The sequence below is a fragment of the Chionomys nivalis genome, chromosome 7, assembly GCF_950005125.1.
Source record: "Chionomys nivalis chromosome 7, mChiNiv1.1, whole genome shotgun sequence".
NCBI lineage: Eukaryota > Metazoa > Chordata > Mammalia > Rodentia > Cricetidae > Chionomys > Chionomys nivalis.
In genome coordinates this window covers 76287739-76309740 of record NC_080092.1, presented here as the reverse complement: position 1 = coordinate 76309740, position 22002 = coordinate 76287739, and the positions used below count along the sequence as shown (strand labels likewise).

General features: G+C 52.6%; 3 protein-coding genes across 3 annotated transcripts; all 3 read right to left on the bottom strand.

The window, feature by feature from the left end:
- Positions 1 to 917: 917 nt before the first annotated feature.
- Hoxb6 (homeobox B6) lies at positions 918 to 3342 on the bottom strand. The gene is made up of 2 exons (XM_057774944.1): positions 2824 to 3342; positions 918 to 1797 (listed from the first exon to the last, which is right to left on the bottom strand). Exons 1-2 carry the CDS (start codon positions 3236 to 3238, stop codon positions 1538 to 1540), a joined length of 675 nt encoding a protein of 224 aa, XP_057630927.1. The 5' UTR covers positions 3239 to 3342; the 3' UTR covers positions 918 to 1537.
- An 8883-nt stretch (positions 3343 to 12225) lies between these two features.
- Hoxb7 (homeobox B7) lies at positions 12226 to 15753 on the bottom strand. The gene is made up of 2 exons (XM_057774547.1): positions 15254 to 15753; positions 12226 to 12964 (listed from the first exon to the last, which is right to left on the bottom strand). Exons 1-2 carry the CDS (start codon positions 15651 to 15653, stop codon positions 12711 to 12713), a joined length of 654 nt encoding a protein of 217 aa, XP_057630530.1. The 5' UTR covers positions 15654 to 15753; the 3' UTR covers positions 12226 to 12710.
- A 2184-nt stretch (positions 15754 to 17937) lies between these two features.
- Hoxb8 (homeobox B8) lies at positions 17938 to 19429 on the bottom strand. Its single transcript, XM_057774938.1, has 2 exons — positions 19006 to 19429; positions 17938 to 18245 (listed from the first exon to the last, which is right to left on the bottom strand). Exons 1-2 carry the CDS (start codon positions 19427 to 19429, stop codon positions 17938 to 17940), a joined length of 732 nt encoding a protein of 243 aa, XP_057630921.1.
- Between the last annotated feature and the right edge of the window lie 2573 nt (positions 19430 to 22002).

Sequence of the window (22002 nt, the reverse complement as noted above, 5' to 3'; positions counted from 1 at the left end):
AGGAAGGGGTTCAGAAGACCGGGGCCCCTTGCTGAGCCCGCTGGGCGGCCAGAGATCTCCGCAGCTGGGCCCCTTCTGCCAGGCGGCTATTTTCTTTAAAAATAAAAAAGGGAGAGAGGGAGGAGGAAGGAAAGAAAATGGTGCCTGCAGCTTGCGGCTTGGGTGAGAATGGGAGCAGAGAAAGAATAAAACGTTTTGGGTAGAGAAGATGAGACCAAATGCCCCATCACCTGCTCCCCTGTCCTCAGGTTTCCAAAGAGCCAGATAAAGTCGGGACCTTGTGGCCTCCTGCTCCTGGGTTCTCGTTCTCTTCCTCGCCATCGAACTCCTACTTAATATGGGAAGGGGCACCTTGAAGCCTGTAGACAAACTGTGGAGAGATGCCCAGTGGCCTCATTTTTCAGTCTCCGGAGCAATAGGCCAGAGAGCCGAGGGCCAAGGCCGGCAGAGACAGCCATGTGGGCGGGCCAAAGGCCAGGGGCCTTGGCTAGCAGAAGACAGAAAAACGCTGCAGAGGCGCCCAGACCCGCCCAACTCTGTCTCTCCAGGGCTCTGGGCTAGGAGGCCTCCAGTGGCATTCCTCCAGAGTCTCACTACCTAGGCAAGCTTAAGGAAAAGGCTTCTCTCCATCATCCCTCCCTCAAGTCTGAATAGGAGAAGCAATTGTGGATTTAGCACGAGGGAGGCACAACCAACGCTGGGGCCTGGGAGGACCTATCGCTGGCCCCAGCTTTTGATTTCTGCGTTTATCTCAACTGTAACTCCGGAATTGAGTCTGGTGCCTGGAAAGGCCCTGAGGCGACTATGGTTCTCACCTTTGCTGTTCAGGCTTAGGGACGACAGGGTTTGCTGGGGCTAGGGAGGGGGAAAAATGGCAGGGAAGAATTGGATGTGACTGAGCTGCGAGTTTTCACGTCTTTATTATCATCATCATTATCATAATCATTATTAATAATATTAATATTATTACCGAAGTATTTCACGTCCCGAGCTAAGACAAGACTACAAACACAACACATAGAAAATTAATAAAATAGAACTTTGTTTTCTTCTGAGGCTCCTCTTCTTAATTCTAGGTAGTATGTGCTCCTTCCAGTGGTTTTGGGGAGGGGGTAGGAGAGACAAGTCTGGGGTAGGGAGTCTTTCAGGTCCCTGCTGAGGGGACAGAGAATCTACCATTGAACCGTGCACGGGGGACATGGACGAAATGAGACTCGACAAGGACAAGAGCATTCTGCTCTGCTTCCAGAGACGTCAAGTGAGTCCGATTCTCAGTTCTCACCAGGGAGTCTGATGAGGCCAAGGTGGTTTCTTCGGGGAGGGAGGAGGCGCTGGGGTGCTGGGTGGGCAGCCTCCAAGCGCCCAGGAAGAGTTCTGCGGGCGGGGACGTCCAGGAGAGCGCTTGGGCCCCGCCCGTCTTGCGCTGGAGAGCAAGTCCCCAGACTCCCCCCGACCGCAGAGCCTTCTGGGGCTTTCGGGTGCCCTCGGTTACCCCACAGGCCTCTCCCTTCGCGTCCCCCCTCCCTTTGCAGCACCTTCACTCGGTTGGTTTTTCTTCCTCCTCCTCCGCACTGAGCTGAGACGCACTGAGCAGTTTGCTCTCCTTTTTCCACTTCATGCGCCGGTTCTGAAACCAGATCTTGATCTGCCGCTCGGTCAGGCACAGGGCGTGCGCGATCTCGATGCGCCGCCGCCGGGTCAGGTAGCGATTGTAGTGAAATTCCTTCTCCAGTTCCAGGGTCTGGTAGCGAGTGTACGTCTGGCGGCCTCGCCGACCGCTGGGCCCAAAAGAGGAACCTGTTACGCAGAGAGGAGAAACTGAGGCCTGTGGTCACACCAAGCTCACTGCTCCCCCTCCCCCACTCAGTCTTCAAACATGATGCTTACTGGTCCTCCTTCCTTTCTCCCATTTCCTAGTCCCCCTTTCCCACTCCTCCAGCGCCCCCTCCAGATTCCCTCCTGGATTCGTAGGCCTGTGCTTTCTTTCTGTCTAGACTTTTGGTGGGGGAGGGGAGGGGTAGTTGGACTCCCACCTGAGCTTAGTGGGGGAGGGGCCGTCCAGGTGTGTCTCCGACTTGCTGTATCTTTCCTTTCCTTTCTATCCATCCAGCTTTCCCTACCCTACTCAATGATAGATTCTGGCCCTTAATCCATAATGACGTGGATCGATCCATAGTCCGCATTAACAGCTCCTCACTTTCGTGTCCCGCTAATGGACATCAATTGGGACTTGAAGCCGACAAATAATCCAACCTGAGACCCAGGCGCCGGTTTGTCCCTCTCACTCCCTCCTCCTGTCCCCTCTTATGCCTCCTTCCCCAGACTACCACCACTTTCCGGGTATCTCCCCGCTCCCCAGTCCCCCCTCCAACCCCAGGGAAATGCAGTCCAGGATCCATTAAATTGCCCTTGCCGGCTTCATGCCACCCTCCCCCTCCTTCGTGACGCACTCTTGTTTTTAATGGAGTGATCTTTGGGTAGGGGGGACCCGGGCCGATCCGGATAAGAGAGGTGGATAACACACAGAAGAAAGCAAAACCAGAGACTGAGTCCCCTGTCCTCTTCAGCAAGCCTAGCTCTGGCCTAACTCGGTGAGCCCACTTACTCCCCCTGCCTTACTGTGCAGCTGGGACTTTGCAAACTTTGCAACTTCTGCGGGCAAGAGAACCGATTTGGAGACAGGGACCCAATCTTACCCCATCTCCTGAGATACCCACCTAGTTCCCAGTGGGGGAACGGAGTGGAGGTGGGGTAGACACTCGCTAGTTCTGCCTTCCTGCATGCCCCCCCCCCCCGGGCGGGACAGCGGGAAGTCTCACTCACTGTTGCATGAATTCATGCGTTGCATCCACGGGTAGACGGGCGTGGAGCACTTCTGCTCCTCGGTCTCTCCGAACACACTCTTGTCCTGTGCGCAGTCAGACTTCCGCGGCTCTGGATGGAATGGGGGCGGCTCGTCGGCGCCGGAGAGGGCGCAGGCCGCATCCTTCTCCCGGTAGAAGGCAGGCGCCGGCCCGTAGTCGCAGGGCGCCGCCCGGCCGTAACCGCCGCTGGCTGGTGGGTAATAGGAGGACGCCGCAAAGCCCTTGTCCTGGCCCGGTCCCGGCCCGTAGGGCGCGGGGTAGTGCCGCAGCGGGTCCGCATAGCCGGACGAGTAGAGCGGCAGCTGGCCCAGGAAGGACTCCTGCCCGCTGGCCAGAGTGACGGGGAAGGTGGAGTTCACGAAATAGGAACTCATCGGGAGGGGAGGCGCGCGCGGCTGCTGCTGCTCCGCCGGGTTTATGATTTGTTGTGTTTTATAGTCCGAGCGCCGCGCCTATTAGTAGTATAGCCGAGATTGGGTTTTAGCTGAGGGGGGATGGCGAGGTGCCAGTGAGGGCCAGAAGGAAATACAACCATCTGATCCAACACTGACCAATGGCAGAGGCAGGAATTGTCAAATAGAACCCAGGAGGAGCGCAGCCCGCACGAGGGACCCGCGCACAAACCTATCAACCTTTTTCCCCCTCCTCTCTCTCTCTCTCTCTCTCTCTCTCTCTCTCTCTCTCTCTCTCTCTCTCTCTCCCTCTTCCACCTACGTAGGATCTGCGAAAGAAGCGTCTGTGCTTTTGAGGGAGGAGGGAACATTTGGATGGAGATCACCCCATTCCCCAGTGATGAAATAAATACACCCCTCCCCCCACTCCACGCAGGAATAGGGAAAAGTTAATTGTGTTTTCAGAAAAGTTAACCCCTGCGTTGCACAGGCCCGTTCCCTCAAGGGAGGTCTGGGTAAATGCCCAGGAATCTCGTTGAGAGAGAATGAAGGGGGAAGGTCTGTTTCTAGGGTTTTGTGCTGGTAAAGGGAAACCAGGGTTGTCACTAATTTGCTTCATTTTAGAAACAGGGGAAGAAGAAAAGCCCTCCTTAGCAGGTTTGGGAAATCGTTTGTCCTGTTTATCAGGTCTGTCTCTCCCCCTTGCAAGCTTAGGTTCATCACATCCCCCCCCCTTCTCCACAACTCTAAAGGTTGGAGGGGGCAAACCAAATCCCTCTGCCTAGAAGACCCAGAAGAAGGAAATGCCAGGGGTATGTGAGCCCAAGCTTCTCCCTCCGGCTGCTCCACTAGGCTAGAAGCTTCTGACAAGCCGGTCCTTAAGTACAAGACAGCTCAGCCTTCCTGATTGCAGTCTCGACTGGGATTGGGGCTCCGGAGAAAGAAACTAACAATCTCTAAATTTGGCGATCTAGAGCATGGGGAAAGCTGCAAGCCCTGGCCTAGGTGACTTTGCTGCGTCTCTGTTCTGCTTGCAACCCTCACTCTGGTTCCACTCAATCCATCGTTATCCCTCACCCCAGATGATGTAAGAATAGTTCCTGGCTACAGAGTTTTAAAATCAAGGATGTCCCAGTAAATCTAGATACGGGGGGAAGAAATTGCCCTCTTAGAAATGGAGTAGAGGGTGGTCGTGGCCGGTGCATGCCTTTAATCCCATCACTTGCAAGGCAGAGACAGGCAGATCTCCAAGTTCGAGGCCAGCCTGGTCTACAAACTGAGTACCAGGACAGCCAGGGCTACTCAGAGAAACCCTATTTTGAAGGGAGGGAGGTGGAGTGAGTCTTCAGCTCCTCATTGGAGAAGATGAGAGCCCATTGAAAAGAATCTTCTCTTCCGTCCTGCTTTCTCTATGAATCCCATTCCAAAACTTGGTTTAAATTTCGTTTAAGAAAGGAAGGCTGCTAAGTCCACCTAGGCACTCAGTAACCATCTTTCAGTCTTCACCTGGCATGCCCACTCTAGCTTTGGATCAGGTCTCTTAGCCACTCTCCTGTCCCCTCCCATGCCTCCTGCTTGTATCACCTGCTTTGCTGCCCTGAAAACTTGGGCATCTACACTCTCGTTCTCTTCTCTCACCCAGAGGAAATGAGCACAGACCCCAAGCTAGGGCACACACTGTATTTCTGACAGTCTAATGTGCACACACAGGTCAGACAGTTAAGAGAGCACAACCTCCCTTCCAACCCGAACATAGGGGAATGGGTGTAAGAATGACGTCTGGGGTCAGGCCAGGCTGACCCACCTCTGCCTTGTTCTTTTGGGCTCCTTTTTGTGGTCCACTTCTGCCCACTGATAATAGGAAAGGGCTGAGGGTGGGTGATCAAAAGTGAGGATTTATTTGGCTGCAAAGTGGCCTCTGAAGCTCTTTGAACTCAAAGCAACTGCTAGGCTGCCCCTTTGTGGCACAATGACCATCCCTGGGTGTCTCTCTCTTTAGCCTTAAACCATGGAGGGGGGAGGTGGATTTTTTAAAAAGATCTCAAACCTTCTAATGATGGAGAAAGCAGAAATGCTCCAACCTAGAAATGGCTGGGCCTATACTGAGAAAGGAGTATACCAGGCTGTTTCAGCAAGGGAACAAGATGCAGAAGAATATTTACCCCTCCCCCAATCTTGCCGCTGAGACTGGGCTTTGGGCCTCAGCCCTTCTCCCTGGTCACAATGCCCTCAGCATAGGAAAGATGGTATGTTAAAGACGGCCCATGTTTAAAAAAAAAAAAAAGGTAAGAGGAGGTGAGAAAGGAGGCCTTCCCCTGTGGTAGAAGCAGGAAAATAATTGCTTTATTCTTTAAAGTAGCAGCCCTCAAATTAACTTCACCTCTGCAGGTTGCCTGTCTGGAGATGGAGCCACTATGGGCAGGGCCAGGGCGCCTGGAGTCGGGCATGAAAGGAAATAGCGCCTCATCGCTCTTATCTAAGCCCAGAGGTATTTATGAGCGTTTATTCATCTGATCCGTTTGTTTGGGAAAAAGAGCAGGCAGGCAGAGCTGGGCCAGAGACCGCCTGGTTTCTGGAGCCAGGTCTCTACTGATCTGTCTGTGGTTCCATCCACCTCAGTTTGTCTGTCTCCACCAGGAAATATGTAAATACACAGCAGGCAGCAGCCAGTTCTCCATCACCGAGGGAGGGAAGTAAATATATCCCAAGTCTTCAGTACACAGCGCAGGGATTGTCCTGCTAACCCACAGGCAGGATTTATAATTGTGATTTTCTGTGCTTTGAGTCTGCAGTCTCGTGGGTAAGCACACACATTCCAGCTCCCAGAGAAATGTTACCGAAGTCATGTTCAGCTCAGGAGTGAAATCTCCAGCAGCCGATGTTCTTAGGAATAGCATTTGCCTGCTGCGTGAGGAGGAGGTGAGACAATAGCTAGGCTTCCTATTTCCCCTAAGATATAAAGCACACACACCCCCAGCTCCTTAAACAGAAAGTACCTTCTCCTATCCCATCCCCAACTTTACCTGGGGTGGGGCTGATGAAAATCTTTTAAACCCAGTTCTCCCCCTGGATTCTGGTTGTCCGAAATGTTCCCCAGTGGTGCATGTGGTGGCTCCCACACACTGGAAAGAGGCTCTTTTCTTGAACACTCTGCCCTAAAATCGACTGATCCAAATCGAGGTACAAAGACCTCATTTCCATTATGCAAATGAGCGGCATCCTCTCTGATCTTCTAGGAGGAGTGGGTGAGCCTTCACTCCACTCTCCCCGTTCACCCTTACCGTAGCTCGACATCCTCTCCCTATGTTTCCTTCTGATTGCCCAAAAGAAAAAAATTTAGGAGGGCCCCAGATCTTCCTGCTAGATCCCTCGGGGCCTCCCGTGGAGCGACTCACTAAGCCCGGTGGTGCAGCCGCCAGAAAGTCATTCTTTCCAAGCAGAGGGGAAAAAGCTTAAAGATCTGCTCCAGAGAGAGGCTCAGACTCTGGAGTAGTGTAGGGTGCCGGGCCGCGGCGGGGGTGTGTGCCCCCAGCACTACACAGCCAGACCTTAGTAGCACCTTGGCCAGCCTGGCACAGCAGGCAATTTCCTGCAGCCCCCGCCCAGGAATGGGGGCCACCGCACCTTGAAAGGGGCAGCCAGAGCTTCCTCTTGAAGCTTGAAAGCCCGAGCTAATCAGTAACCGGTGAGACAGGAGTCAAGACTTCAACGCCGAGGCGGAGGCGCTCACCCAGCCCTCGACCTCCCCTTCTGGGAAAGCGGTTCCGTTAACCTGGTGTGAGGGGTCCCACAGGAACGGAAATTACAGAGATTTGGTTTTGGTTTTTTTAATGGTTTCTCCTCACTCCCGATTTTCCATCAAAGACATTTTTTTTTTTTGCGCCGATTTCGCGTGAAACGATCGAGAATGGGGGAAGGGACCAACACTCACTTGCAGTCACCGCCAGTTTCCAGAAAACTCAGTTCAACTCCTTCACCACGGACTCAACAGCTTAGGAACTGGCAATACCCACAAACCAACTGGAAGAATACAGACTGAGTTTGTCTTTAACAACCGAGTGGAACTGCCCGGTCGGCGCCTCCCTTGGCCGCTCCCCATCCCCCGGCTTGGCTGTGAAGAAAACTAAATAAACCTTGAACAGATTTGGCCTCACACCTCTCCAGAGGCCCAATCGTGTCTCCTGTCTTAGGTGCTGATGAGGGTCGTGGGGCTGAACCCTCAACCCTTTGACTCAGTATCCCTGTCCGTGGGTTATAGTATTACTCCTCTCTCAACATCTGCCTCTTCCTCTGCCAGCCTGCAGGTCTGTGGCTGGGATGAGTGCAGGGTCTGCAGGAGATGGGAGAAGGTTGCGGATGATGTGACAAGAGACTCATTCCATTTTCTAAAATCTGCATCCGGGGACTAAGATGCAGCAGAGAGCATCGGTATGGGCCAGAATCCCACGGAACCGCGCGGCCCGAGCTCCAAGCAAACACGCAGGGCTCGGGGAGTATCGAGACGCTGGCTGTGCCGAAGCCGCCTGTCCCCGAACGGACGGTAGATGGCAGCAAACTGCATAATTTGGGTCAGAGGAAATTGTCTAAGGGACGATTTATAATCAATCCACCAAGACTAGAGGGGGGAAAGACCTTTACTTTGAGTGGGTTTGGGGGGGATTTTCCCGTCGCGAATAAGGTCCAAGAATCCTAGACGCCAGCGATTAATTCATTTTGCTAAGAAGTCAATGTGTTTCCAGGAGCCCAGGCAGGCCAGTTCATCTGGCCCCCCAGGGAGCCCCAGTTCTATGCCACAAGTGTCTGACTTTCCTTTTCCTAATAGCTCAGGAGACCATTGTAGCCACACACTTGCCCCAAATCCTAAAATTCTAGACAACCAGAAGCCTGAGCCTGAACGACCTGCACGGGCTTTTAAGAAAACAGAAAGGCAGTCAGTCAATCTCTGTTCTGCAAACCAAAGTAATTCACAATGTCCCCTGTCCTTCGTGCCCAAAGTGACTTAGTTCTCTGCGAATAGCTTCCCTAGAGACCCTTCACCCCATTTCTTAGCCCTCACCTGCTGGCCTGAACCCTACCCCAGCTTCTTTAAGAATCTGTCTCGTACTCAGCAGCTCTTCCCCCTCCCCCACCTCCGGAAAGCTAGGCAACAAAATTGGGCGGTGAGAGACAGGACTTAGCTCTGAACCCAGCCTCCTCCGGAGGCTTTTTTAGCCCACACCATTGGATTCTCTAGTTAGGTTTCCTTTCTGGTTTGTATTCCTTGCCCCCACCCCCACCCCGCACACCCACATCAAATTTATTTTGTGTATAAGCCTGAAACAGCATGCTAAAATCATTTCACAACCACCACATTTGAATCCAGGAAAGTTTGAAATCCTTGCATGTTAGATATGCGATTTTCTCCATCAAAATCCACACATCCTATACCGATAAAACACAAGTAACAGAATCGATCACACACAGACCAACAGACTTTAACCTACCGCGTTAAAACCACAAAACTCTCTCCCTGAAGACGAGGCTCCCTCGGGCGGCGGGAGTGGCAAGAGACCTGGGCGCTCCTTGGGCTAGCTTCCTGGGGAGTCTCCCTTGCTTTGGGTTCCTTCACCCACAACCCTTTAATTTCAGAAATGTCTCCAAAGGAAGATAGCGAACATTTCTCTGTGAATTGTCCTTTTTCTGTCACTCTAGCCGCCTCCCTGCCCTCGGCTGGCCTCAGCGGAGATTCCAGGCCCTACTGAGACCAGGACGTCCCTCAGCGCCACCGCCCCTCGTGCCAAAGCAGCCGGGAAATCGCCGTTACCCACACTGGGCAAGAAAACTGCACGGGGGCAATCCGGGGAGGGCAGGACCAGGGAGAGATGGAGGGAGGTGAGCACAAATCCACCAGGGCCAGAGCGACTGGCCAGCTAGGCTGCAGCCCAGACACCCCCACATTCTCTCTCCCAGCTAAAAAGGCAGCATAAAACTGGCCTCCGAGGCCTCTTTCCGTTTCTCTCCCCCCCCCCATCTTCCCTGCAGCGGCTCCCCCTCCAGGAAGCAGCCACCCCTCTCTTTACCACAGAATTTCCTGGGAAGCTTCTCCCAGCAGCGACCAGAGGTGGGGTTCAACCCGATCTTGGGATGGGGGGAGGGGGGAGAAAAGCCTAAGCCCCACCCCCTGCAAAAAAACGAGGCAAAAGAATAAGAATTGTAGAATCTCCCTTACCTTTGCAGAACTTGGGGTTTTTTCCTTCTCCGGATTCAAATTTGTGGAGAGGGAGGGAAAAAGGCGCGTTCGGTTTCTTCTTCAGCTTCCCGATAATATTGTCCCAACCTGAGAGCCGTCGTTTCCCTCTCTCAGACTTGAGAGGGAGGTTGTTTCGCTTTTCTGACATTTGCATAGAAAATGGAGTAAGTTCTGGCTTTGAAAAATGGTATCAGGCGTCATTCCTGGGCCGATTGTCCATTTACCCTTCATGATGACTGAAAATCCCAGATCAGCGAGCTCATTAACTTAGGAATCAAAATTATTTTTGGTTCTCTCTTTTGTGTAATTCCCACCCCTCCTTCCCTCTCACTTACTCTTCTCTCCTCTCCCCCCTCTCTCTCTCTCTCTTCCTCTCTCTCTTTTGCTATATCGAACTGATATTGAGGTATAAAAATATCAAGAGGCTGGAGCCCTGAAGGACGGCAGTGCTCCGACCTAGGTGTGGTGTCCAAAAGAATGCTGCATTATAACCACCAGGGAAATGATAAAAAGTTCATGTTCACGATCGCCCGGCCACATGACCGGCGCCGGCCAATCGCTGGATTCAACCACTCATAAACTTCTATCACAAAGTTGTAAATTTTCATAAAACAACAAGGAATTTATTGCATTTCTTCATGGCTGCTCCACCAGCAACCCTTTTCTCGGTCGCCATCTTCTTTTCTTCCCCTTCTCTTTTTAGGAAAACCCCAATCTGAGACGAGGTGAGATTTGGGGTGCAAAAATGCAAGGTAGAAAAGCCACAGAGGTCCAGCTAGAACCGGGGTTTTCTCTGGAACCTCTACATTTTCCTCAAAAGCTCTGCCTGTCTTTTATAGTAAAAATTCCCCCCAAATCTTCCACATGGGACTGTTCTGAGGAGGTGGGACGGTGAGGCAAGAGCAGCACCGTGTTGGATGCTGCTGTCTGCGTCGTGGTGAAAAGAAAGCTCCTACACCCCTCTCCTGCTCTGAACACCCGCCCCCATTCCTAACCCTAGAGTCTGTGGGATTCCCCCACCTGTGAGACTTGCGGCATTGCAGGTGTGTGTTGAGGGGGGGTCGGCCCTCAGGGTCTAGTTTTTGTCTCTGGAGGGAAGGTGTCCTGGAAGGGAGCCAGACCTGATTAGTCCAACAAGCAGATTCTCCACCTCAGCACCCTAGAAACTAGGGAAGGAAGAAGCAGACCTCGGCCTCTCCCGCCGCCGAAACGCCCGCTCTTGGGACCAGGTTTCTTAGGAGAAATCCCTGCGCTCTCCAGGGGTTGCTGCGGTCGCTACCGGGGAAGCCGCAGGTTTTTGAGGCCTTTTCTGACGAATGCAAATCAAGCATATTTTTCCGGAAACCAACCACCTTTCTCAAACCCTTTCGGCTTAAGATAGTGTTCTTTAAACAACCGAGAATTTGTAAACGAATAAATATTAAAAATCCACACCGCAGGTCTAGGTCTAGGTCTACTGTTTAGGGTTTTGTCCATCAATAAAGGATTTGCAAAAATTAAGAATAACTCACTCTGCTTTTCCAGGTTTCAAAAAAAAAAAAACTCTACATTTTAGGCTGGGTTTCTGATTACCTAATGCAGAAAACGAAATAATTTTCTTTTTAAATTTCATGTTTCCCTTCTTCATTCCCTCCCTTGTGTGCCCCTCAGAAGATTCCAGGTTGGCGGCACTCAAGAGCAGGCTGAACAAGGCAGAGGAAGCCCTGGTCGACGCCTGGCCTGCGGTCACCCCGGCCACCCCAGCCCGGTAAACTCTCTTGGCTCTCGCTCACGGGACTGGTTTTTGTACAGTTTTAAAGTTTCATATGGATCTCCCTTGTCAATCTAGAATGGAAGATTTTAATACATAAAGAATAAATTGAAATAAAATTTAAAAAAAAAAACCACTCTGACCGAAAATGCTTGCGGCCTGAGCAAAAAGCTGTAAGCACCCTGACAAGGAGGTTGTACTAGGTCGGCCAAGAGGGCTCTACTCAGGTTGTTCTGGCCTCTGCCCAAACCGCTTCAGAGGTAGGATGGACCGAGATGTTCATTCTTCTCTTTTCTTCTATTTGTCTTTTTTGAGGCCTACCATTTTGGACTTCATCACAATATTTGAGCCTGGACACCAGGCTCGGATTTCATAGTCTCCTTTAAAGGCACGGACAAGGAAAAGCATTTGTGAAACTTTAAATTGGGTGGCTTTTTTTGATAGGTTTTGGGAGTGTGTAACTGAGCTCATGGTCTCGTAGATGGGTAGATGGATTTACTTGGGGGCAAATGTGAGTCTCTGTTTAGAATCCACTGTGTGAATCTGTTTAGAATCCAATGTACAGTGGTGTGTATGAATGTGTCTGTGAGTGTCTGTGAATGCGTGTTTACTTCTGAGTGTGTGTGAATGTGAATGCATGTGTTCTGGGCATGGAGCCGGGATTGTGTGAAAGCCTGCATGTGAATACATGGATGTCTATGTTTATTTTATTGGTGACTGTAACAGTGTATACACTTGTGTACTGTCAGCTTGTAAATATGGGAATTGTGTATTTTGGTGAAAGTATAAAGGAAGAGAGAGAGATTGGGGTTCATTAGTTGGTAGTGTATGGGGGGGCCATCAGGGAAATAAAATCAAACCCAGCAGAGAAAGAAAAGGCCAGTAGAGGGACTTGGAGACACCCAGCCAAGCCACCCACCACCAACCCTCATCTCCTCCCAGCCAGAGGGAGACAGAAAGTACAGAATCTGTTGATTTTTAATTCTGCTTTTATTCTCCATCCTTCAGATATACAGAAAGAGGCTCATGGGAAGGGGTAGGAGCCAGGATCAGCAGCGAAGTGTGCCAGAGGCAGAGCTAGTGGGTCCTCAAGGTTCCCTGAGGCCCTTTGAATGCTGCTACCGGGAAGTACGGGGTAGTCAAGGACCCACAGTCCACAAAGACAGTGTCAAAGAGGGCTTACAAAACAGCAAGATTTTACAAAGACCTTACTAGCAACATAGAAAAGGGGAGGCACATTCCAGAAAGCCTCGGAGCAGGGAGTATGTCCTTCCCATACAAAGGTAGTATGTACAAAATGGACAACACATTTTCCCATAGGTAGTATTTTTTTTACAGTGTTGAGAAGCCCAAATTTCACCCTTCTCATTATTTTTTAAACTGCTTCATTTAAATAGATTTCCCCCTTATTTGCATTTCATGCTTCAGTTTCCAGAGCTGGGGTCTTCTCTCCAGTTGCCTCCTCTCCCTGTCCCTCACTCTTCTTCCTCCTCCTCTGCTTCAGCCTTATCCTGGCCAGTGACGCCCGGGCCTGAGGTCTTGTTCTCCTTTTTCCACTTCATACGTCGGTTCTGAAACCAAATCTTGATCTGTCTTTCGGTGAGGCAGAGCGCGTGCGCAATCTCAATGCGGCGTCGCCGGGTCAGGTAGCGATTGTAGTGGAACTCCTTCTCCAGCTCCAGGGTCTGGTAGCGCGTGTAGGTCTGGCGGCCCCGCTTTCGGTCAGTTCCTACTCACAGTATTTAGGAGAAAGAGATAGAAAACAAAATCAGTGTGTGAAAAACACCAAGGGAATTCCCACCTCCTTCCATAGTGAGGCCTGAGGACAGTAAAAGGCCATATTTACTGGAACCAAATTACCATTTTTCATGTTCTTGTTCTACACTTCATGGAACCCTATTCTCTGCCATGTGCAGAAAACTGTCTAAGCTTCTCGAGGATAATACTACTTTTTCTTCTCTCTCTCTCTCTCTCTCTCTCTCTCTCTCTCTCTCTCTCTCTGTGTGTGTGTGTGTGTGTGTGTGTGTGTGTGTGTCCACAAGAGATGTTTTGCTTTTCAAGGGGGATCTTGCTATGTAGCCTTTGGGTGGCTTCAATCTGGTAGCAATACTGATTCATTCTCCCAAGCGCCAAGCCCTGGGTTTACAGGCCAGGCCCACCACACCAGATAGTTGGATTATCCACAAAGGGTGGTTTTCTCAGCCTGGAGCTTCCGAAAGCCAGGTGGATCTCAGCTGCTGGTTCCTGAAAGTTCTCTTCCTAAGGGGCTAGCATAGCATGGGGCAAATGAGTCCTCAGTCACTTTCTGGGGCCAGGGCCCCAAGTCTCCCCTTTCCCTTTGAGATGGCTTTGAGGTAAGGGGCTCTGGAAGCCGTTTTAGTGTCCCAGAGTGGTGGCTTCAGGCCTGGTCTGAGAAGGAAAGAAAAGAAACAAAGGACCTCTTAGGCTCAGTCCCCACCCAAACCTGTCATGGAAAGGGGAAGAGGCAAGAATTTACTTCCCTGAACCTTGAAATTATTAGCCTAACAGCAGCTGTATTCTAATGGCATTTTCTCCAGTAAAGTGTCAAGCAAGGCCTGGCTACCTGCCTGCCTTCCTGCCCAGATAACCTAATTGTCTGAAGCAATCTTCTGGCCTCCAGGACTGCAAGGAAGAAAGGAAGATCCATGGCCTGGATGAGAGAGGAAAGTGGAGATCCTTATGGTGGGGCTGAAAGGTACCTGAGAACTTCCAGCTTAGGCCCAGAACCCTAGGAGACTTTAGGGAGCAGCTGGTGTCAGCCCTCTTGGGAAGGAGGCAGGAGAGAGGAGGGGCTAAGGGTTTTGATTCCAAGTCAGATGTAAGTCATACTGAAATGTTTATGAGGGTAAGGGGGGGTTGATAAACCAACTGCAGAACCAGTTCACTTACAGGGAAGGTAATAGAAACCCTGAACAGAGTGAGTGTTTACTCATGGCCTCCAACCCTGATGAGAGTCTCTGACCACAGTCTTGGGTCTTCTGCGCCTTGGAGTTGGCTCCCAAGTTCAACTCCTTTGAGGAAATGTTTAAAAAATAAAATTAAATTAAATTTTTAAAAAAGGATGAGTCAGGGGACATTGGAAGAACCTGGTGGAAGCCTTGGTGTTTTAGGGTTCCTGAAGCAGCTGCTGGGTGGCTTGCACTCCCCAGTCTTGGTTTGGTTCCATAGATCCTAGCCCTCCCCGCAAAAGGAAAGTCATTCTTCTGGAGTGACACCTCCATTCCGGGCTGGTCCCCCCCCCCCCCGGGATCCACGGAGCCCTAGGAAAAGCACCTGGAAAAGCTATGCTCTCGCGAGCCTTTGCCTCTCTCCTAGTCCACCCTCCTAAGTCCACCAGGGGCAGAAGGAGTCACAGACTCATCGCTCTGGGCCTCAGACAAACTCCCTTCACCTCTCTCTGGCTCTACGTCTCTGGCTGACTCCTCAGCTCTTCTGCACCCCCTCCTCCCGCCAGGCCTCTAGAGCCCACCTCTAATTGTCCTGATGGGACTAATGGGGGAGCGGGGTTGGCTGGAAAGGAAGGGGGAGGGGAGAACTGCTTAGCGCCCTGGCCCCCTCCACCACATACTACCGAGCTAGGGCTGGGGGACACACCCAGAACTGCGCTCTCAGGCAGGGAAGTGGGGGGAGAAACCCTAATGGCTATTCTCTGCAAGCCCCAGCCTTCCTAGGCAAGACAAACGGCCTCCTCTCCAGCCCGTGCCGGCGCTGCTGATAAATATTTAAAGCTAAAAGGCCCGGAGGAAGGGTTGGGGGCGGGCTGGGGGCTTTGAGCGCTGTGGCGTCGGCAAAAAGAGATCCGCCAGGGCCTGAGAGCAAAACTGGGGGTGGGGGCGGCGCGCGGGGTCCCAGCCCAGACTTAAACGCCGTGGCAATGGCCGATCTGAAGTCAGGAGTATCCTGGACACAGAGAGGGGTGCCCTGCGGGAGAAAGGGGACCTTCCGGGGACTGTGGCCCGGACGTTGCGGCTCCGGACCGCTGGGTGCGCGGCGTTACCTGAGCTTCGCATCCAGGGGTAGATCCGGAAGTTACTCTCGGCCGCCAAGTCCGAGTCCCTCTGCTCCTTGGCGCCAGCCGCCTTGGCGGGGTCGCCCGGACACACCCCGGAGAGGTTCTGCTCAAAGGGCGCGCAGTGCATGTTGAAGGAACTCGGTTCGAGCCCGTAGCCGGCCGCGTAGACGCCGGCCGCGCTCTGGCCCGCCATGCCCCCCGCGCCGGGGTACAGGCCCTGCACCGAGGCGGAGAACGGGGCGCCGGGACCTGCTCCATAGCCCGGGCGCTGGGGGTTGGAAGCAAAGGCGCAAGAAGTTTGTTCGGGAAAGGCTCCTGGAGCGAAAACCGAACTTGCGGCTGGATATTTAGAAAATAAAGCATTCGCATAATACAATGAACTCATAATTTGGCCGAATGATTTGTAGTCAGGGACGTTTTAGTGTCGGTTTTACGAGATTCCTTGATATATTACAGAATTAGAGTCCAGATTTACACCAAAAAGGACCCCCTTTTTCCTCTCTGGCCCACGTGACCTTGGCCCACGTGATACCCCCTCGACCAATGATCTGACGGCCTCCCGGCGGCTCTCAGTAATGTGGAAAAAATTGTGTGGCGTTGGATTTATAAAATATGATCAATAATGAATGGGAAGGCCGAGCTCTGCGGATTGGGGCTGGGGGCTCAAGGGCCGCTGTCGACCCCCGCGGGCTGGAGGCAGCTTGCAGGCGTGATTTGGGGAGGAAGGAATTGAGTGGGAGGGAAAATAAATAACATCTGAGCGATCCGTGTTGTCACCCCCCCACCCATTTCCCCCAGCCGGCTACAGAGCGAGAGACAGACGCAGGAATTGAATGTGCGCAACTTGGTGGGTGGGTGGGTGGGTGCTGGCCGAGTATTTATTAATCCGGGCTAATTCATCAGGGCTGCTGCTGTTCTGTTAAAACGAGGGACGAGGTGAATCCGGCCTCCCGGTTCTCTTAGTGCCCCAGCTATAGTGCTGGAGGTGAATCAAGGCTTTCCTAAGGCAGGAATCCAACCCAACAGGCGTTGGGCGCTGAGATTTTTGAAGACTAAATGAAAAAAAGGGGGTGCCAATAAAAAGATACACACAAAAAATAAAAAATAAAAAGAACGGAATGGGGGTGGGGATAAAAAGGAAGGGAGGAGGGCGGTTTGGGTCCAGCTCGCTGCTTTCCCGGTTCCGGAAGGCGGATGCCTCACTCAGTGGAGCGTGGCTGCCAGCGAGGCAGAGGCTGCAAAGGAAGGAAGGCTGCGGCAAGCCGCGGCCTAGAAATTGGGAGAAAGTGGCGCCGTCCCAGAGAGGGAAGGTAGGGAGGAACCTCTTCCCTCTACTCCTGCTTCCCCAACCTGAGTCCGAGAAAAATGGAAATATAAACTCAGCAACCTACTCCACATCCACCCTCCCCAATCCCCCCCCCCCATCCCCGCCAGGACACACACGGAAACAAAGAGAGAAGTGACAGGGGATACTAGCCACCAGCTTGGGCACATCTCTTCTCCAGAGCGGCCGGGGCGCTGGAGTCTCCCGGGCCCAGCAGCCTCGGAACGCAAGGGGAGGGGGTTTCTCTTGGCTCCCCTCCCTCGATCCTCTCTCCTCCAATCACGTGCAGCCGCCTCCCTCACACCCCCCCCCCCCGGCGCCTCTGGGCCCCGGGACTCGCACCACCTGCTTCCAGCCCCCGCCCCCTCCTCTCTCCGACCTAGCCTAGGCCAGCACAGGAGACTGCTGACCACTTCCCCCCCCCCCCCCCGCACCTCCTCAACCCCAGCCCAGCTAGGCGCCTGGGAGCGAATGAGGAGCGCCGGCCCGGGCCAGTCTCGGGTTCTCGCTTGTAAACTTTATTGTAACTCTTCCGCCCTTTTCAGGCGCAGACAACAGAACAAAGTATAGAGGAACAACAAAATATATAATTAGCCCTCCCTCCCCCCAATAAAGCAATTCACGGATACAGGATACATTCTCTTCACAGCAAACCTAAGAACACTTTTAACAATTGCTCACAGCGCGCATGCTAACTAAAGTAATCTCTTTTGAGAAACACTTAAGACAAAATTGTCAAATCAAAGGGGGGGGGCACAGGAGGAAAAGAGAGAAGCAAGAGAGAAAGCCAGCGAGCTAGGGAGGGCAGCGGGGAGCTGGGTTGCGAGGAAAGATGAGGACGCAGTGAAAGAGAGAGAAGAGAGAGAGAGAGAAAAAGTGGGAGGGAGACAGAAAGAATTACGGCGTGAATAGGCAGTTTCATGTTGTTGGGAAAACTTAGCAGAAATCGGTACCTTGGTCATTACAAAGGAGCACGTTCAAAGGAAAAAGACCATTGCACAAGGAGGCTTTTTTACATGGGGCGGGGGCGAGGGGGTCTCTGGCAGGCAGCAGTCGTTCACCCTCGCAAGGCGAGGGAGTCCTTGTTTAAAATCCTTTTCTTTTTCCCCCTTTAGCCCCGAAGAGAAGGGAAGGAGATCCACGGTAGCTCACACACAAGCTATTACGAGATACTACCACTAGCAGGGACTGGCGCGGCGGGGACGCTGCGGTGGGAGGCCCAGCTCCTGGCTCCGCTCGCGGGGCCAGAGCTCTCGGAGGCGGGGGAGCGGGCGACAGCGGCGTGGTCGCGGGAGGGACCGGCGGACGTGCGGGCTAGCCCGGCCCAAGCAGTCCCAGCTGGAACCTACTTCTTGTCACCCTTCTGCGCATCGCCCTGCTCGGCGGTCTCTGGCGCCCGCTCCAGCTTCTCTTTCTCCAGCTCCTCCTGCTCGCATTTACTGCTGGGGAACTTGTCTTTGTTGTTCTCCTTTTTCCACTTCATTCTCCGGTTCTGGAACCAGATTTTGACCTGTCTCTCTGTCAGTCCCAGAGCGTGCGATACCTCGATCCTCCGCTTGCGAGTCAGATAGGGATTAAATAGGAACTCCTTCTCCAGCTCCAGGGTCTGGTAGCGGCTGTAGGTCTGGCGGCCTCGCCTGCGTCCGGCGGCTGCTGGGAATGGGGGAAAGGGCGAGACAGAGGGGCGGGTGGGGGAGGGGGCAGAGACAGAGAAGGTTGGAAGATTCGTGAACCAGCCTAGGAGACCAGGATAATGAGGGCAAGGGACCCTTATGCGGGGGCGGGAGGGAGCGCGCAGAGGCCGCGGTCAGCAGAGGGGGGGGGGCTGAGGGGGGACTAGACAGTACTGAATCTGCGGGGGTCAAAAAGGGGGAGCCCCTTCCCCTGGTAACTAGAATAAGAATGGGGGGGTCAAATATATTAAAAGTGCCATAAAGTTTAGGAGGAAGGATGTGGAGAGGGGAATAAGAATAAAAAGCTAGAGTGGGGACCCACGAACCCACCTTGAGAAGCCCCCAGAGCCTCTGCCCCAGAAGAAAAGTTTCTTTAGGGTAATTAAACTATAAAGCAATTGAGAAGTGCAAACGCTGAGCGCCCCCACTCCCACCACTCTCCACAGCCCCCATAAAACAGTAAAAGGGGGAAAAGAGGGGAGAAGAAAAGTAAAGGAGGGTGAGGGGTTTATGGATTCAGGAAATTCGCTTAGCGACCCCCTCCCTTCAAAGGAAGCAAAAAGAAAAGGGGGGAAAGAAAAGAAAGTGGGAAGGAAGGGAAAAGAGGTAGGTGATTGGAACGGAGCCCACAAGTCCTCTAGGAGCAGAAGATGCTCCCGGCCTGCCCAGCCCCCCCTCCCTCGATCGGCCTGGGGCCCTCCTGGCCCCTTCCCACCCTGGCAGGCCCGACGGGAGCTCACCTTGAGGGCGCATCCAGGGGAAGAGCTGTGTGGGCGACGGGCTCTGCTCAGACCCCTCGGCCTCCTCGCCCAGGCCGCTGGCGGCCGCGAGCTTGCAGTCTGCGTACTGCACCAGGTCTGGATCCTGCGCACCGAACAGGCTCTGGCGCTGCAGCGGGTCGTAGCCGTAGAAGTTGCCGGGGTCTCCGTGGCACGCCACGGCACACGGGTTCTGCTGGTAGGGAGCCGTGGACAGCGACGATGGCCCGTGGTAGAACTCCTGGATTTGCGACGGGTGCTGGAAGCTGCCGCCGCTGCTGGGACCGTACACCACGGTGGGTCGGCCGCCCAGGTCCTGGGCGAAGCCGCAGTCATAATAATTGGGGCGCAGGGACTCCCCGGTTTTGTATTTGGAGAACAGTGAGTTGACGAAATAAGAGCTCATTTTATTGAATTTTGAGGCGGCGGCGGCAGCGCAGGCTGTAGATGGGGGCTGTTGGGGAGGGGGTGGGGAGGGGGAAAGGGAGGGAGAGAGAGAGAGAGAGAAAAAAAAAACGCGGATTCGCCGGCTCCTAGTCACCCTCGCCAGGAAAGGAGAGGAAAAGGGAGGAGGAGGGGGGAAAAAGAAAGAAGGAAGGAAGGAAAGAAAGAAAAGGCGAAGAAGATCTCGAAACCGCCACACTTTTTGTGATTTCCAGGACTAGAAGAGCGAAGCCTGCAAAAGTCTAAGCCTGCATGGCAGCCGCGGCTCGCTCGCCCTCCCCCCACCCCCCCACCCCCCAAACAAAAATATACCGCCACTTAAAGAGGTCCTCGCTTTACATTTCGAAGAAGGGATGCCAGTTCATAAACAGTTTTCGGTGATTTACTTCCCTCCAAATGAGTTGTTTCATATTTTGCCCCGTCTTTTCACCATCATTTGCATCCATTAGAGACCCCGCATCCTATTGGCTTCTGGGTACTCCTCCCGGACAGAACGCAGAGCGAGGGTGAGATCGAGAGAGCGAGCGCGCAAGAGAGAGCTAGAGCGAGAGAGCGCCAGGGAGTGAGGAGAGGGCAGGAAAAAAAGGAGGGGAAGGGGGGGGGAAACACCCAGGGAGAGAGAGAGAGGGGGAGAAGGGGGAGAGGGAGGGGGAAAGAGAGAACGAATACGGATTAAATCTGTTTAACTACCTACATTAATGAGATATCTCTTGCCTCACAACAAATCAAATACCTTCGCAGACCACCCCCAAAGGCTGATGTGGGGGAGTCACGGAAAAACACCATGCGCACACACATCCACAACGCTGCGCCTGGCGTAGGCACGCTGTTAATTTCGCGATTTTAACGAGGCAATTGGAGTCTTTCTAAATGTCAGGGTCGCTTCGGAAAAATGTAAAAGAACACGGTTTAATTGCGCCGAGTTTTAAAAGGTCCTATAAATGTAATTGGTATTTTAATACAAGTTATCAAATCATACAGCTTCCTCTCCTAAACATATTTTCAAACAAACGAGGTAGTCATATTTAAAGCTTTAATGATCAATTTCCTTATTATTGATAAAGGTTTAACTATCGTGTGGAGGGAATTGGCTGGGTAACCAGCCCCCAAAAAACGGCTGTAAACTCTTTAACAAACTATAAAACGCAATAAAGCCGGAGTCTGTTGTTGTTTATGCCGCAGCACATAAAAGCTGTTAGCATTTTACGAGTTCTTTCCTCTACAGCTATAAAACCACGGCTTCGATCGCCCCCGCCGCCCGACTGAAGCACGGTGGGGGTGACTAAGCCGAAATGAGACCCATTATGGTTTGCTGTTGGTTTTTTTTTTGTTTTTTTTTTTTTTTCCTTTTCGGCTCAAACGGTGAGTTTCCAGAGATTTTAGCCTCCTCGGCCTTACAAACAGATACACCTGCCCCCATGCCCTCTTTGGAGATCCCCAAACCACCATCACCACCACCCCAAGAGCTGTCCCCGCCCAAGTCACACATAAACTTTCCCTCATTAAGCAAACACGCAAGGATTTTCTGTGGAAAGGGGGTCTGAGTGGGCCTGGGAGGGAGGAAGAAGAAACTTTCTGGTTAATGGGCAAGGTTAAAGCGGAGGAAAAAGTCCTGCAAAGCCTGCCAATTCTGCATTTACACAGGCTTTTAACTGCTGCTGGTGGGGGGTGCTTCAAGGGAAAGAGGGGGGTGGGATCTTCTGAAGGTGCTTTGGCCCACTCACCACCTTAGAGCAAAGATGGGGAAGGGTCTGATGCTCTCAAAAAGATGATGACTCTTGTGACTGCTCCACCCCTGCACCCGCATCTTGGGGTGCAGCAACCAAGCCTGAGCAGGGTCAATCCCCTATACCTTCCACACAGGCCTTCCAGGTGTAGACACTGACTATCTCATCAGCACACCAAAAAAGAGGTAAGGGTAATGGAAGCTCAGGCTGGGCACCAAGGCCTTGGTTACTGCTGCCTTGTGCTCTCCAGTGCCCTAGGCAAAGGCTACGAGTTGTGTTTTCAGTGGGTACCTGTCACTGCGATAGCCATTTGATCACCTGCACTGACCTTGGGGTAAAGGGGTTCAGAGAAAGCAAGGCCACTGAAGTCTCCACTTTCCTTTTTCTTAAGTGCTCTTAGTGAAACCCTGAAGATCTGAGGCCTCAGACCCAGAATGAGGAAGCGAACTAACTGGCTGCCCCTACTCCAAGTACCGGAGCCTTATCTGCCTACCTGGCGCAAGTCTGGGGTCTGTCAGACCTAGGGAGGCCCAGCGTGAGAGTCGGAACTGATGGCCTCCTGGGGCAGCTGATCTGCAAAAGAGAGGCCGGAAAGACAGGGAGAAGGAGAATGAAAATTCCTAAAACAAAGGCAGACTCGATTTTGCAAATAAATTTACTCTATTGCTGATTCTCGGGGAGGCTTCTTTTGGGGATCCCACAAGTCCCAACTTTTGTAAAAATGAAACCACAACGTTTTCAAGGGAGCCAGCCGTCCCTGCCAGTTTTACCCAGCCTTCTAAAGTAAGTCCAGCGAATGGGGGGGGGG

Bases quoted from the DNA above. Each gene is read 5' to 3' on its own strand.
- Hoxb7 (XM_057774547.1), bottom strand. From the start codon at position 15,653: ATGAGTTCATTGTATTATGCGAATGCTTTATTTTCTAAATATCCAGCC. The intron at 12,965-15,253 runs GTAACGCCGCGC...TACTGTGAGTAG, and splicing joins CCCCTGGATGCGAAGCTCAG to GAACTGACCGAAAGCGGGGC.
- Hoxb8 (XM_057774938.1), bottom strand. From the start codon at position 19,429: ATGAGCTCTTATTTCGTCAACTCACTGTTCTCCAAATACAAAACCGGG. The intron at 18,246-19,005 runs GTGAGCTCCCGT...CCCCATTCCCAG, and splicing joins CCCCTGGATGCGCCCTCAAG to CAGCCGCCGGACGCAGGCGA.
- Hoxb6 (XM_057774944.1), bottom strand. From the start codon at position 3,238: ATGAGTTCCTATTTCGTGAACTCCACCTTCCCCGTCACTCTGGCCAGC. The intron at 1,798-2,823 runs GTGAGTGAGACT...TCTGCGTAACAG, and splicing joins ACGCATGAATTCATGCAACA to GTTCCTCTTTTGGGCCCAGC.